This window comes from Vulpes lagopus, chromosome 5, assembly GCF_018345385.1.
Source record: "Vulpes lagopus strain Blue_001 chromosome 5, ASM1834538v1, whole genome shotgun sequence".
Taxonomy (NCBI): Eukaryota; Metazoa; Chordata; class Mammalia; order Carnivora; family Canidae; genus Vulpes; species Vulpes lagopus.
The window spans coordinates 5222303-5234872 of NC_054828.1; the positions used below are offsets into that span (position 1 = coordinate 5222303).

Below are 12570 nucleotides of genomic sequence, written 5' to 3' on the forward strand. Positions count from 1 at the left end.
GCGATCCCAGGGTGGACCTTCTGTAAAGGGAGCTCTGACGTCCTCGGAGGAGCAGGCCACCCGAGGAGGAGCACAGAGATATGGACAGATGCTGGCCTTGAAGGGCTCCGGAGTGACACGGCCACAAGCCAAGGAAGCTGGCAGCCACCAGGAGCTGGACCAGTCCTCCCCTCGAGTCTCAGAGGGAGGCAGCCCTGCCCACACCTGACTTGAGCCCAGGGATGCTGGTTTTTGGCCTCCTGGCCTCCAGAACTATAAAGGAATAATATGTGTTGTTTTAAGTCACCAAGTTTGGGGTCACTGGTAGTGGCAGCCATAGGAAATCAATGCACAGCAGTTGGGAGGAGTGAATGTACTCGCCCTCTGTCACACCAGAGATGCAAGCCCAAGTCCGAAGGGCCAATAGGAAGGAGGGGTTGCTGGGGATGACAAGTGGAGACAAAGACTGGAACAGGAGAGGGGAGCCTGTGCAGTGGTTGCAGGGGTCACAGTTGGTCAGTGCCAACATGCCCAGGCTTTTTCCTGCCCACTCGGGACCTCCTGGAAAAACAGAAGGGACACTGAGGCAGATGGAGTACCAACCGAGTGCCAGGTGCACATTTCTTTCCGGACATACTCTCCCATCTAATCTTTATGTTGACACTTTGTAGTGGATAAAATCACCCCTATTTTGCAGATGAGAAAACTGAGGCTCAGGGAGGCAGCCTCACTTTGCCCAAGGTGGGGGAGCCAACCGTAGGGAAGGGGAAGGCACGGCCTCCAGGGAGCAAGGTGAGGGCAGCCCCACTGCACACAGTGGTGGGGAGTGGGCTTGAGGCCTCCTAGGGAAACCCCAGCGGCTAGCAGCCTCCGTGCGTGTCTGGCTGCAGACAGGGCTGGGAAGGCGGGCTGGGCCCCCAGTGCCAGGAAGGGGTGATGGGGTTTGTGTTTGATCAGCAAGCAGAAAATCGGGGTCGATGGAGGTTTAACATCCCGAGTCATCACTGGACTGGGCTGTGAGCCTCTTTGGGGCAGTGAGCTCATCTCACCTCTGGGTGTCTCGTACCAGACAAGGGACAGGCCCAGAGCCCTGCTCGGTGACGTGAGAGGGGACGAGGGATCGTCCTGAATAACAAGGCTTTGCGGTATACCCTGAACACACCACACACAGGCACACAGATCCCACACACATGGACTCACACACATACACAAATGCACAAACACCACACACACCCCACATACACACACACCCACACCATACATATACATATATCATACCCACCTCACATACACACAAGCATCACACACCACACATTGTACACGCACACACCACACCCCACATACGCACAAATGCCACACACATACATAAACACACGCATACCCCACTCTGTACAGCCTCGGTGCCCCCCAGGATACAGCCTCTGGCTACAGAGGACAGACGCCTCAAACCTGAATACTTCCCCCACCAGCACTTTGGCCTGTTTCTTAACCTTCCTTGTCCTTGGTTTCCACCACAACAAGGGGGGATCACGGGCCCCCTCTCGGGAGGGTCTGCAGGTGCCAGGAGAAATGTGTCACGGATCCTGCCTCATTGAATCCTCACATGATCCTGTGAGGGGACTGCTGCTGTGATCTCCGTAGGGAAGAACACTGCCCCAGGTGGAGAGCCTGTGACGAGGGGAAGTCAGGGGGATGTGGAGGCAGCCCTGCCTCTTGCGGGCTGTGTGGCTCAGGGCAGGTGTCCTAACCTCTCCCGCTCCCTCCGTCTGTAAAACAGGAGGGACACCACCCAGTGCTGTGGGGAGGAATAAATAAAACACAGTGCACGAAGGGCTCAGGCCGGTTTCTGGTGAGGTTCAATCAATGTCTGTAAATGTCTGTAAACATGAAGCCAGAGGAGTTTGCACTGGAGGGGACTCACTTGCCCTCTGGGGCACTCACATGCACTCTCCCTCCCCAGATGACCAACTGACAGCCATCCTCAACACCACTCCCTCTTCGGGGTCCCTGCAATGTACCCCCTCCCCTGCATTCCCTACCACTGGAGGTCAGGGGGCCTGGGACCCCTGAGGAAAGTGGGGGAGACCGGCTTACTGAGGTTGGCTCTCTGACTCGAGGCCACGCAGGGTGTAGCACACCTGTGGGGCACAGGGGAGGAGTAGAATGGGAGGCCAATAGGAAGGAGGGGTTGCTGGGGATGACAGGTGGAGACCAAGACTGGAACAGGAGAGGGGAGCCTGTGCAGTGGTTGCAGGGGTCACAGTGGTCAGGGAAGTTGGGTTTTCCCATCAGAAACTGAACAGAGCATCCTCTCTGGTGAGATGGATCTTCCTGCCCCAGCCTGATCTTGCCACTCGCCACCTGGGCCTGACCCTGACCACCTGGGTCTGACTCTGCCACTGACCAACTGGGTCTGACCCTGCTAGTGACCGCCTGGACCTGATCCTGACCGTCTGGGCCTGACCCTGCCACTGACCACCTGGGCCTGACCCTGACCACCGGGTGCCTGGTCTGGCAGGAAGGAATGCCTCCCTTGACAAGAACAGCCCAGGGAGGCAGCCTGCGGCGCCAGGCCCTCTGCCAGGACGGGGCCCACCTGCCAGAAGGGGGTCTGTGTTACCAGAGGCAGCAGGAGTCGGGGGAGCACCCGGGAGGGAGGCAGGTGATGGGGGGGGGAGGCTGGGGAGCCGGGGATGGAGACAGGGTGGGGGGAGGCAGAGGGACGCGGCAGGAGGGAGGAGAGAAGCGGAGGAAAAAGTAGAAAGGACGCAGGGAGGAAGGAGAGAAGGGAGGGAAGGACGGACGATAGTGAGAAGAAAGAAGGAGCCACAAAAGGAAGGAAGAAGAAAGACTGCGAAAGAGAAAGCGAGAGGAGGAGGAGGAGGAGGAGAGGAAGAGGGAGAGCGGGAGGGAGCAAGGAGGGAGGAGGGAGAGCGGGAGGGAGAGAGCCCGGGAGCGCGAGCGAGGCGGAGGGGGCGGGCGCGGCGGCCGCGGGGGACGCGGCGAGGGCAGGACGGCGGGGAGCGCGGCGGGAGGGGGCAGCAGAGGGCGCGAGGAGCGCCGGAGTGGAGGGGCGGCGGCGGGCGCGGGGCCGGCGGGCGAGAGCGCGGCGGCGGCGGCGGCGGCGGCGGCGGCGGGCGCGGCGCGGGGCGCGGGGCCGGCGGGCGGGCGGGCGGCAGGCGCGGGCCGCCCAGTAGCCGCGGGGTCCGGCGGGCGGGGGCGGGGGCGGGGGCCGGGGCGCCGGCCGGAGTCCAGCCCCAGCCCCAGCCCCAGCCCCAGCCCCAGCCCCAGCCCCGCGCGCCCAGGAGCCCGAGCCCCGAGCCCCGAGCCCCGAGCCCCAGCCCCAGCCCCAGCCCCAGCCCCCGGCCGCCGGGTCCCCGCAGCCTCCGGGGCCGGGACAACTGTTGCGGCGGCGGCGGCGGCGGCGGGGGGGCTCCGGGGGCGTGGGCGGCCCCGCGCCCCGGCAGGCGGCTCACCCCGCGGGCGCCGGCTCCCGGCGGCGGAGCGAGGAGCGAGCGCGCGGCGGGCACGAGGTGAGCGGCGCCCCGGGCGGGCGGGCGGGCGGGCGGGCGGGGGAGGGGCGCGCCGGCCGGGTCCGCGCCCGGGGACGGGGGCGGGGCGGGGCTCCGGCGGGGGCAGGGCGGGGGCAGGGCGGGGGCAGGGCGGGGGCAGGGGCGCGGGCGCGCGGGCCGGAGCGGTGGGCGCGTTCGGTGCCGGGGGTCCGGCGGGCCTCGGAGCGGGGAGTCGGGGGCGGGAGCGTGGGGGGTCGCCGGCGCCCCGGCTGCTCCAGGTCGGGTCGCTGAGCCCCGGGGAGGAGGGAGGAGGGAGCCCGGGGCGCGGGTGCGAGGAGCGGTCCGGAGCGCGTCGTGCGGGTCGCGGCAGTTGGGGCCGGAACGCGCGCCCGAGCTGGGCACCGCGTCCTGGGCACCGCGTCCTGGGCACCGCGTCCTGGGCACCGCGTCCCGGAGGCAGAGCCGCGAGCCCGAGCGCCGGACAGAGTTCCGGAGGCTCGCGGGGCGCCCGGCCGGTCCCGGGACCCCGCGGGGCGGCGCGGGCCACCGGGAAGACCTCCCCAAGAGCGCGCCCCTCGCCCCCCGCCTGCCGCGTGGCCCCGCCGGAGCCGCCGCCGCCCCCCGGGGCCGAGTCGGTATTGATCCCGCGCCTGGGGCCGGGCGGCCGGGCGGCGGCCTCCGAAGCTCGTTAGCGCCAGCGGCTGCCATGGCAACGGGACCCCAAGCCTCTTCAGGTTATATTTATTCTAATTATTATTATCACTATTAGTGTTAGTATTTGTTAGTCAGCCGGAGGAAGAAGAATGGAGGAGGCAATGCCAGCGCGTCCTGGCGCCTCCAGCTGTCCTCTCTTTGGAGAAAGAGCCTGTGCCGGCGGGTGGGCCAGGCCCGCTGGGTGGCTGTGCGCCGCGGGGGGGGGGGGGGGGCGCCCCCGGGGCGCTGGGGCCGGTGGGGCCAGGGACGGGGAGTTACATAATCTGCCGTGGGAGTCCGTCTGTGTACCTCTGTGTGTCTCCCCTGCCTCTCTGGGCCTCTCTGATCCCTGCGCTTAGTGGCTGCTCCTGCCCCAGGAACCCCAGACCTGGATGGTTGGAGCAGAAAGTGCCTTGCACCGGGAATCATAGCGGGTGGCCTGGAGCCCTGCTCTTCCCTGGCTAGGGTGACCTTGAGGGGGGGTGCTTGACCCCTCAGAGCCTCTGTTTCCCCATCTGTAGAGTGGCACAGGAGCCTTTGCCACCTCTGAAGGTTGCACTGAGAAGGCCCTGTCTGTTCTGATGGCGTGCTGTTGGCTGTGTGACCCCAGGTGGTTTCCTGTCCTTCTCTGGGCCTCAGTCCCCTCGTCTATAGAATGAGGGCCTTGACCCCCCCTGTAGCTAAGATGGCTTTAGTCACTGGTGTCTTGTGAACCTCCCGCTGAGCTGTGATTGAAATGCTGTTGAGCCAGCAAGCTAGGCCCCATTTGGAGCCAGACTTGGGGGGGAGGGTTCCCCTCCATCATCCCTTGTTTCTTCACCTGTCAGTTGGTCTGACCGTGACCAGGAAGCGTGTGGCCCAGTGGAACATTGCACCGACAGGCAGACTTCGGGATATGGTTGGAAATGACTTTTGAACCAGAATGAGAATAAACTCTGGGTCCCTGGTGCCAGCTCAGGACAAACCCCATGCTGATCAGGGTTGTCCAGAATTGCAGGGTCCCCTCCCCCCCAGCCCCTGAATCTGTCACTGCTCAGGGTAGGATACCTCCCTGCGAGCAATCCATCTCTCCAGGGAGGCCGTTTGCCACACCCGGCCTGACCTGCGGTTGAGCTTTGGAGCGGGAGGTGGCCAGAAAGCCAGAAAGTTCTCCGTTGGCCAGGTGGCTCCTGCGCACGTTGGGGGGGGGGGGCTCAAGGTGAAAGCCCCAGGTAGGGGTTTTGCCAATTTCTTTAATGTCACTGTCAACGCTGAGTTCCTGGCTCTGTCTCAGGCATCTGGGAGCCACGGGACTGTCGGGGAGGTGAGGAGAAGCCTTTTGGCTTGGAGCTGCGGGTGTATGTGTGTGAGAGTGTGTAAATGTGTGCGAGAATGTGAATGTGTGAGAGTGTGTGCTGTGAAAGTTTGTAGCAGCCATGGTGTGTGTGCAGACGTTGTGGCGTGAATGTGTGAGTGTGAGCATCTGTGGTGTGTGTGTCCATGTATTTGTGCGAGGGTGAGTGTGTGTCCCACCCCCAATCCCGGGCCACCCAGCCTGAAGCCTGTCCGATGGATGGGAGGGGTGGGGGCAGGGCCAGTGCTGCTCAGACTTTGGCAGGTGAGAAAAGAGGGGGAGGGAGGCCTGCGCCCCCCCCCCCAGACGCGGAGAGCCACTCCCCGTCCTCCCATCGTCCATCCACTCATTGCTTCACGCAGACTGCCCAGCGAGCCCCCGTGGCTGCTGCCGAAGGGCATCAGCTCTGCCCTTGGCAGCTCTTGAGGACACAGCCCCTGATGAGCTAAGGGGTTAGGGCCCCGCCTGGGGGCAGCCCAGGCGGTGGGGGCGCAGGTGGGGAGCACCTGCCCCAGAGACTCGGGGCAGGAGGGCTGCCAGGGGAGCCTGGTCCAGAAGGCAGGCCTGAATCAGCCAGAAGGGAGGAGCAGAAGGTGTTCTGGGCAGAGACCCTCGGTGGGTGATGATGCAGATTGGGGGGCGGGGAGGGCTGCAGGACGAGGGAGACAGGCGGCAGATGGTGCAGCCATGTGGGCCAGGCGCCAGGGAGCTGGACGCCCCCCCTCCTGCCCCCGATGTTCTGGAGGGTTCAGAGGCAGGGGTGGGGCAGCGAGGAGGGGAGGGTGGGTAGGTTTGGAGCTGGGACACTTGTGCGGTTCCTGGGTGGGGGCAGGGGGAGGAGCCCGGGGTTGGGATGGTTAGAGGGAAGGGTAGTTTGGGAGGACAAGATGGGTCTGGTTTCCAGCCATCTAGGACAGTGGCCCTCCCACTTCCGGCCACACTGCGGGGCCAGGGGCTTCCGAGGGAGCGAGGGAGGGAGGGAGGCAAGTGGACACCAGATCGGGCCGCTTCCACTGTCTGCGTGTAACACATGACTTTGCTGACACGTGCGCAGGGTGGCACCTCCGCGGCAGTGGGCCGGCACCTGTAGCGGGAGCAGAAGGCCTACTACGTGCCAGGCGTTGCGCTGAGCAGGCTCCGAGCCCCAGCGCCCCCTTTGATCCTCACACCATCTGTGTGGACTGGTCAGTACGGATGTGGCTGTGCAGACAAAACCTCAGAAGGGTCCAGAATAACCCAGCTGGGATCCTGCTCACAACGGCTCCACTACTCCTCCCGGAGCCCGGCCCTGGCCCCACAGCAGTCCTTCGAGCCGCTACCAGTCAGGGCCTCTGGAGTCTCATTTCCGAGACATCGTTCTGTTTACTCTGCTCTGGACCGAGCCGGAGCGTGGCCCCATCCTATGCTCAGATGACAGCCGTCACCTCCCTTCTCGGGGACATGCTCCCTCTATTCACTCGGCCCCTGTTGGTTTGCTTCTCCCTAGCTGAGTCACACCACAGATTCACGTTGATCCTATGGTGAACTGAGAGCCCCATCCCCAGCTCCCCGCAAAAAGTGGCTTTTTCCCAGCCCAGCTGCTCTTTCTAGAAGTTACTGAAATAATAGTCAACTTCTAAGAACAGGAGGACCTTGTGTCCTAAACACTCTTCTGTAGGGTGGAGTCCTGAACACCTGGAGCTGGCAAAAGCAAGGAGGGTGACCAGAGGCCTGGGCCACACCCTCCTGGGGACTGCAGGTGCCCCCCTACTCTGTTGGTTTTGGTCTCACTCTGCACAAAGCCAGGCAGGAAGGAAAGCCCATCTCCTCCTCTCTCCATCCCTCTCTTTTTTTCCCTCCTGACTTCCTTCCTCCAGCTAGCACATTCCTTGACCCCTTCTCTGTGTGTGATACCCACCCCCCACCCCCACCAGGAACATAGAGAAGATCCCAAGGCCCCTCAGTCCTGTCCCCATGGAGTCCCTGCCTAGAGATGACCAGGGTTCAGTTTGTGTGGCGACTGAAATAGATAATTCTCTGGGACCATGGCTGCTTTGACACCCCTGACCCTATTAACATACACCCCACGTGTCAGCTAGGCCCACTTGTGACAGGCCCCTCCGTCCTCTTCCCCTTGACTGTGACCAGGTTGGAAATGTTCTGGAAAGCCTTCTCTGGGCCTCCTGACTTTGCCACTCCCTGGCCTGTCACTCGCCCTCTGAGTCTCTGTCTTCCCAGTCAGCGATGCAGGACGCAAAGGTTGTCGGCGGGGGGGACGGACTTGTAGGGTCTTGGGTATGGGAGCCCCCATTCTCCATAGCCTAAAGTTGGGGGAATCAGACAAAGACGGGGACCCCAGCACATCTGGGGCCCATGTGCCACACTAAATAGAGGGGCAGCCCGAGGAGCTGCTGCTATGGGTCCCGAGAGGGAGCTGGCAACGTGCCCGCGTACCCGGTTACAGACGGGGACACTGAGTCCAGAGCTCATGGCAGACTTGGTAGGTGTTTTTCAGAGCCCCCCCCCCCCCGCCGCCAGGCTGCCTGGGATGGGGGATCGGCAGGTGGCATTTTTACTCCCTTTAGAAAAAAGGCTCCAGACACCCCACCCCCCAGCCCCACCGGGGCCCATGGCCACTGGAGCAGAAAAGCAGGAGCCAGAGGAAATGCAAATGCCTCCCATCCCGGATTTCCGGACCTGGGCCCTGAATGGAGCCTTTGCTTTGCAGGTTGCCAGCCTGCCCCCTCCCCGCCCCCCGCTGGGGCGCGCTCCCATCACCGCCCATCTGTCCCCACGCACGGGTACCTCGGCAGATGCGTGCAGACTCGCCTCGAGAAATTAAGAAATAATGCATGAGTTTCCCAAATTACACCCATTTAACACTGAATTAAGTTCTGGAAGCTCTTAACAGAGCCCTGGGAGGGAAATTTTTTTTTTTTTTTTGTTCACACTTCCCTGGAAAATGAGACAAACCGTGATCTTTTCAAACCCAGCTACATAATCTGATTATTCCTGGCTGGCAGGCGTCAGGGAAGTGCCCAGCGGAGGGCAGAGATAGCTCGGCCACCGCCGCGGGATCTGCACGGGTAAAGTTTGCCTCCTGCGCCAGATTCGAGGCTCCTCGGTGCCCGATGGGCTCCGAATAAAGTGCCACTTTCTTGGATACGGGCACAAATTAAAAATAAAGGCAAATTCCTTCCATTATCCAGCGTGAGAATTTCCTCCGCGGCTCCCCGAGCTAGTTACGGAAACGAGGGTGATTTGCTTTCACTTCGGGCTCCTTTTCTTTTCGGGGAGAATCTTCCGCGTGCAGCTGGATTTGTAGACACACAGCAAATGCGTTTAGCTGCATCCATTCCGCATTCCTGGATCACCTACCCTGTGTGCCCCCGGACACGGTGCCAGGCCCCGGGGACCAGAGACCATGAAAACGGGCCCCGGTGGGTTCGGGAGTGTGTTTGTTGGGGGCAGCACGGAATAAAACAGGCATCTGCGAGGTCCCGCCCTGCCTGAGCGGGCAAGGAGGGCTCCCTGGAGGAGGTAGCTTTTGGCTTGGGTCTTAAAGAGTTTGTAGGAGCGTGCCTGGCCCAGAAGCGGGCAGAGGGCATTTCAGAAAGAGGAACAGCCCGATGCGAGTCTCTCATAGCCTTGGGCTCCCAGTGGCATCTTCCAATTTTCACATTGGCAGATTGCCCCTTCGTATGCATTACCTTCCGGCACCCTCGGGAAATCCCAAGGCCAACCTCTGAGTCTCCCTCTCCCTAAGGAGAATGGAGCCCAGAGAGGAAGTAGGTGCTTGCAGTCACAACCAGAGAGGGCTCTGGAGCTCAGGGTTTTGGGTGGGTCCCGTGGGCTCTGTGGGGTAGGGGAATAAGTCTTAGCCACCAAAAATGGAAATCCTAAACATGAAATCATAGAACCACAGACATTAATACCAAGGTCTAGAGAGTCCCCTTCGTCCTTCCCCCTAAGCCCTGTTCCTCCTCCGCCTGGAGCAGAGGCTGGGCTTCAGGACGTGGGGCCCGGGATGCCTGTGCTAGAGGCTGCCAGCACCGAACCTCAGTCCCTACATCCAGAAAATGGGGGCAGACAGCCTCTCTGCCGTTTGCAGGAAGCCAGGTATTGTCACTGAGCCCCAGAGGCCCGGCCTCGAGGGTCCAGCATGCCCCCAGGGGCTGGTTTCTGCGGCTTCTGCTGTTGCAGGTTTCCAGTTCTGGGAGCAGGTGGGGAATGTGGCATCATCTAGGGTATGACTATGGAATCTGATCCCTGGGATCCCGGGGCCTTTGGGGAATGAGCTGAGCCTCTGAGCTGAGGCCCATCGTCAGGGCAACAGCAGGGCTGGAGGGAGGCTCCTGGCCCAGATGGCTGGAAAGCGGGTGCTGGGGCTCCATCTGCCACCCTGGCCTCTGTTTCCTCATCTGCAAAAAGGGGTTATTGTGGGAACCAGATAAGATTTGGAGAGGTGCTTCGTGAGCACGGAGCGTGCATCCACAGACACGTGAGTTCTCACTTTGTAACGGGGAGCAGGACTGTCAGTGTTGCACTGCTCATACTGCTCCGGCCCTTCCTGCAGCAGCCGCACCCGCCCGTCCCTGAACCTTCGGAGCAGGGGACTCCATGGCAGTGATTGTTGACTGAATGACAAAATGAGTCCCCGGAGCCACCAGACCTGGTGGTGCCCGGCCCGCCCAGGGTGGGTGGGGGCAGCGTAGGGTGGCCCGGGGCCAGCTCCAGCTCATCCTCCTGGGCTCACACCCCAGCTCCAGCATCAGGCCGCTTGTTTCACTCCAAACCTCAGTGTCCTCATTTGCAAAAATCAGGGTGATAATGTTGATAATAAGAATAATAAGTTACAAGGGTGGCTTTGAGGGTTACAGGAAAGAATCATAATGTCCGGGTTCCCGGGTCCATCACAGTGATGTCCATAATTCCTTATCCCAGAACTCTGGAGGGACCATCAGGGCTCCAATCCCAGTGTCCCTCCCTGCTGGCTGTGCGGTGACCTTGGGCAAGTTACGTGACCTCTCTGAGCCTCAGTGTCCTCCTCTGAAGATGGGAATAGCACTCACCTCACAGGGTTCTCTCAAGAACTGAGTAAATCCAAGGACTGTGCTTGGTGCAGAGGCTGACGCGTAGTTAAGTGCTCAGTAAATGTTACTGTCATTACCACCACCGTTCCACTTAATGACAGAGACACCCAGGAGGCACGGTTGCAGTGGTGCTTCTCTCTGTCCTCCAAGGGTGGAGACCACGTCACTCCTGATTTAGCGCTGTGACCCGGGCCTCACTCAGGTGTGCCTGGACAGGATGGACAGATGGGCGGGCCGATGGATGGATGGATGGATGAGTGAAGGGAAACATGAAGGGAGGGGGGAGGACAGCCGTGAGGACACGTTACAAGCCTAGGATCAGGGCAGCTGGGGAGGGGGCTTCCCTTTGAGGGCCTTGAACAATGAGGTGGGATGAGTTTTATAGGCATCTCTCTTCTCTGCACAAATGTCTCTTGTCCCCTGCTCCAGGGCACCGGGCATGGGGGCCCAGGCCACCTGGTGCCCCTGATAGTTTGACTGTGAGCTGGACAGAGCTGAGTTCAGGCCTTTGCACAGGAGAGTCCCAGGGCAGCTCTGAACCTCCACTTGCTCCTCCACAGTAGGGCCGAGTGCTGCCTGCCTTTGGGGGGATGGTGACGCGCAGAGATAACGTGTTTGAGCGTAGTTTGTAATCTGTGAAGCTACGCTGGAAGTCGGAGGAGGTGTTTGGACTCCATACGGTGGGGGACAGGTTGCACGGGAGGCTTTGGAGCAGGGGTGGCACGCTGCAGGCAGAGATTTCGGAACACCAGCTTGCGAGCCATCTGAGTTCTTCCAGACGGGGCCCAAAGCACGGGGTCAGGGAAGGGGCAGGACCAGGGTGCCGCCAACCCAGGGCAGAATTAGGCCTGCTGACCCTGGGCGCCGGAGCACCGGATCCCAGGCCGGCGGGAGCCCCGACCTGCTGGGGAGACCCGTGAGTCGCCCCCCAGCCCCCGCGCTGGGTGCCCTCTAGACCCCACCCAGTTTCATCCCCGGAACATTCCGTGAGCAAGGACAGGTTACCACTCCCACCCGAGAAGTGACTTCCCTGCGAGCACACAGCTGCTAAGTAGCAAAGCCAGGACTCGGATCTGGCAGTGTGGACTCTCCCCCGCGGTGCGAGGCTGGCTATGCGCAGCAGTCAGGAGGGGCGCGGGCGTGGGGGCCACAGTCCTGGGCACCCCCTCAGCAGTGTGTGGCCTTGCCAAGCCGCCTCCCCTCTGTCTCAGTATCCTTCTCTGTGAGATGGGGTCCACAGCAGGGCCTCGAGGGGCCAGGCAGAGTGTTCCAGAAGCCAGCCCCTGACACGTTGCACTCATCTGTCACCATCATGGAGCTCATTCTCTTTGGAGGAGAGAGATGCAGGGGAGCGAGACCCTGGGGAAGGGGTGGGGTCTGGGTGGGCTTGTTCTGGGGTTGCCCCAGCATCATCTGGGCCCAGAGATGAGGGCAGTGGGGTCTTTAATATCTGTCACCTGCTTTCCGCAGCCACCCGTGGCCTCCTCAAAGGAGTCGGGTGTCAGATAGGGGTGTGCAAACCATCTGCTTGGGTGCATGTGGCTTGTGGTCTGCAGGAAGATTGGGCACAGTCGCCTATCCGCCCGGGGTCTGAGCCCCACTCGGTAAGGGACCGAGCCAATGTGGATGATGACAGAGGTTGGAGGAGCAGTTTTGCATGGAAAAAGGGGTCGGAGCAGCAAGGAGGCCTTCCCAGAGGAGGTGGCACCCCAGGAGGTGGAGTATGAGATGACCAGGTCAATGAGCGAGGGCTGGAGGGGCATCGAGGCGAAGGGACGATGCACATGGGGCGCAGAAAGGGAGTTGGCAAACTTTGGGCACATGGGCTGGGTCGTCCCGGGTGTTGGTGGAAGCAGAGCAGGTGAGGCTGTAGCATTCGTGGTGGGCTGACCTCCAAGGTCTCTGCAAGTTAAGGAGTGTTTGTCCCCTGCTGTGGTCATAGGGATAATGTTAAGGAGTGTTTGTCCTTGGCTGTGGTCAC

General features: G+C 61.7%; 1 protein-coding gene across 2 annotated transcripts in view; it reads left to right on the forward strand.

Annotated features, from left to right (window-relative positions):
- The first annotated feature begins 3456 nt into the window (after nt 1–3456).
- Nucleotides 3457–12570, forward strand: part of SHISAL1 (shisa like 1) — a 74402-nt gene continuing 65288 nt past the window's right edge. The window contains exon 1 of one of the 2 annotated variants that reach the window (XM_041757352.1): nt 3457–3512. Coding sequence is in view for 1 of the 2 variants with exons in the window: in XM_041757351.1 (XP_041613285.1) it covers nt 4198–4225 (28 nt within the window). In the remaining variant the exon portion in view is untranslated. Of the gene's footprint in view, nt 3513–4174; nt 4226–12570 lie in introns of those variants that run through there. The other variant, XM_041757351.1, reaches the window with a different exon arrangement.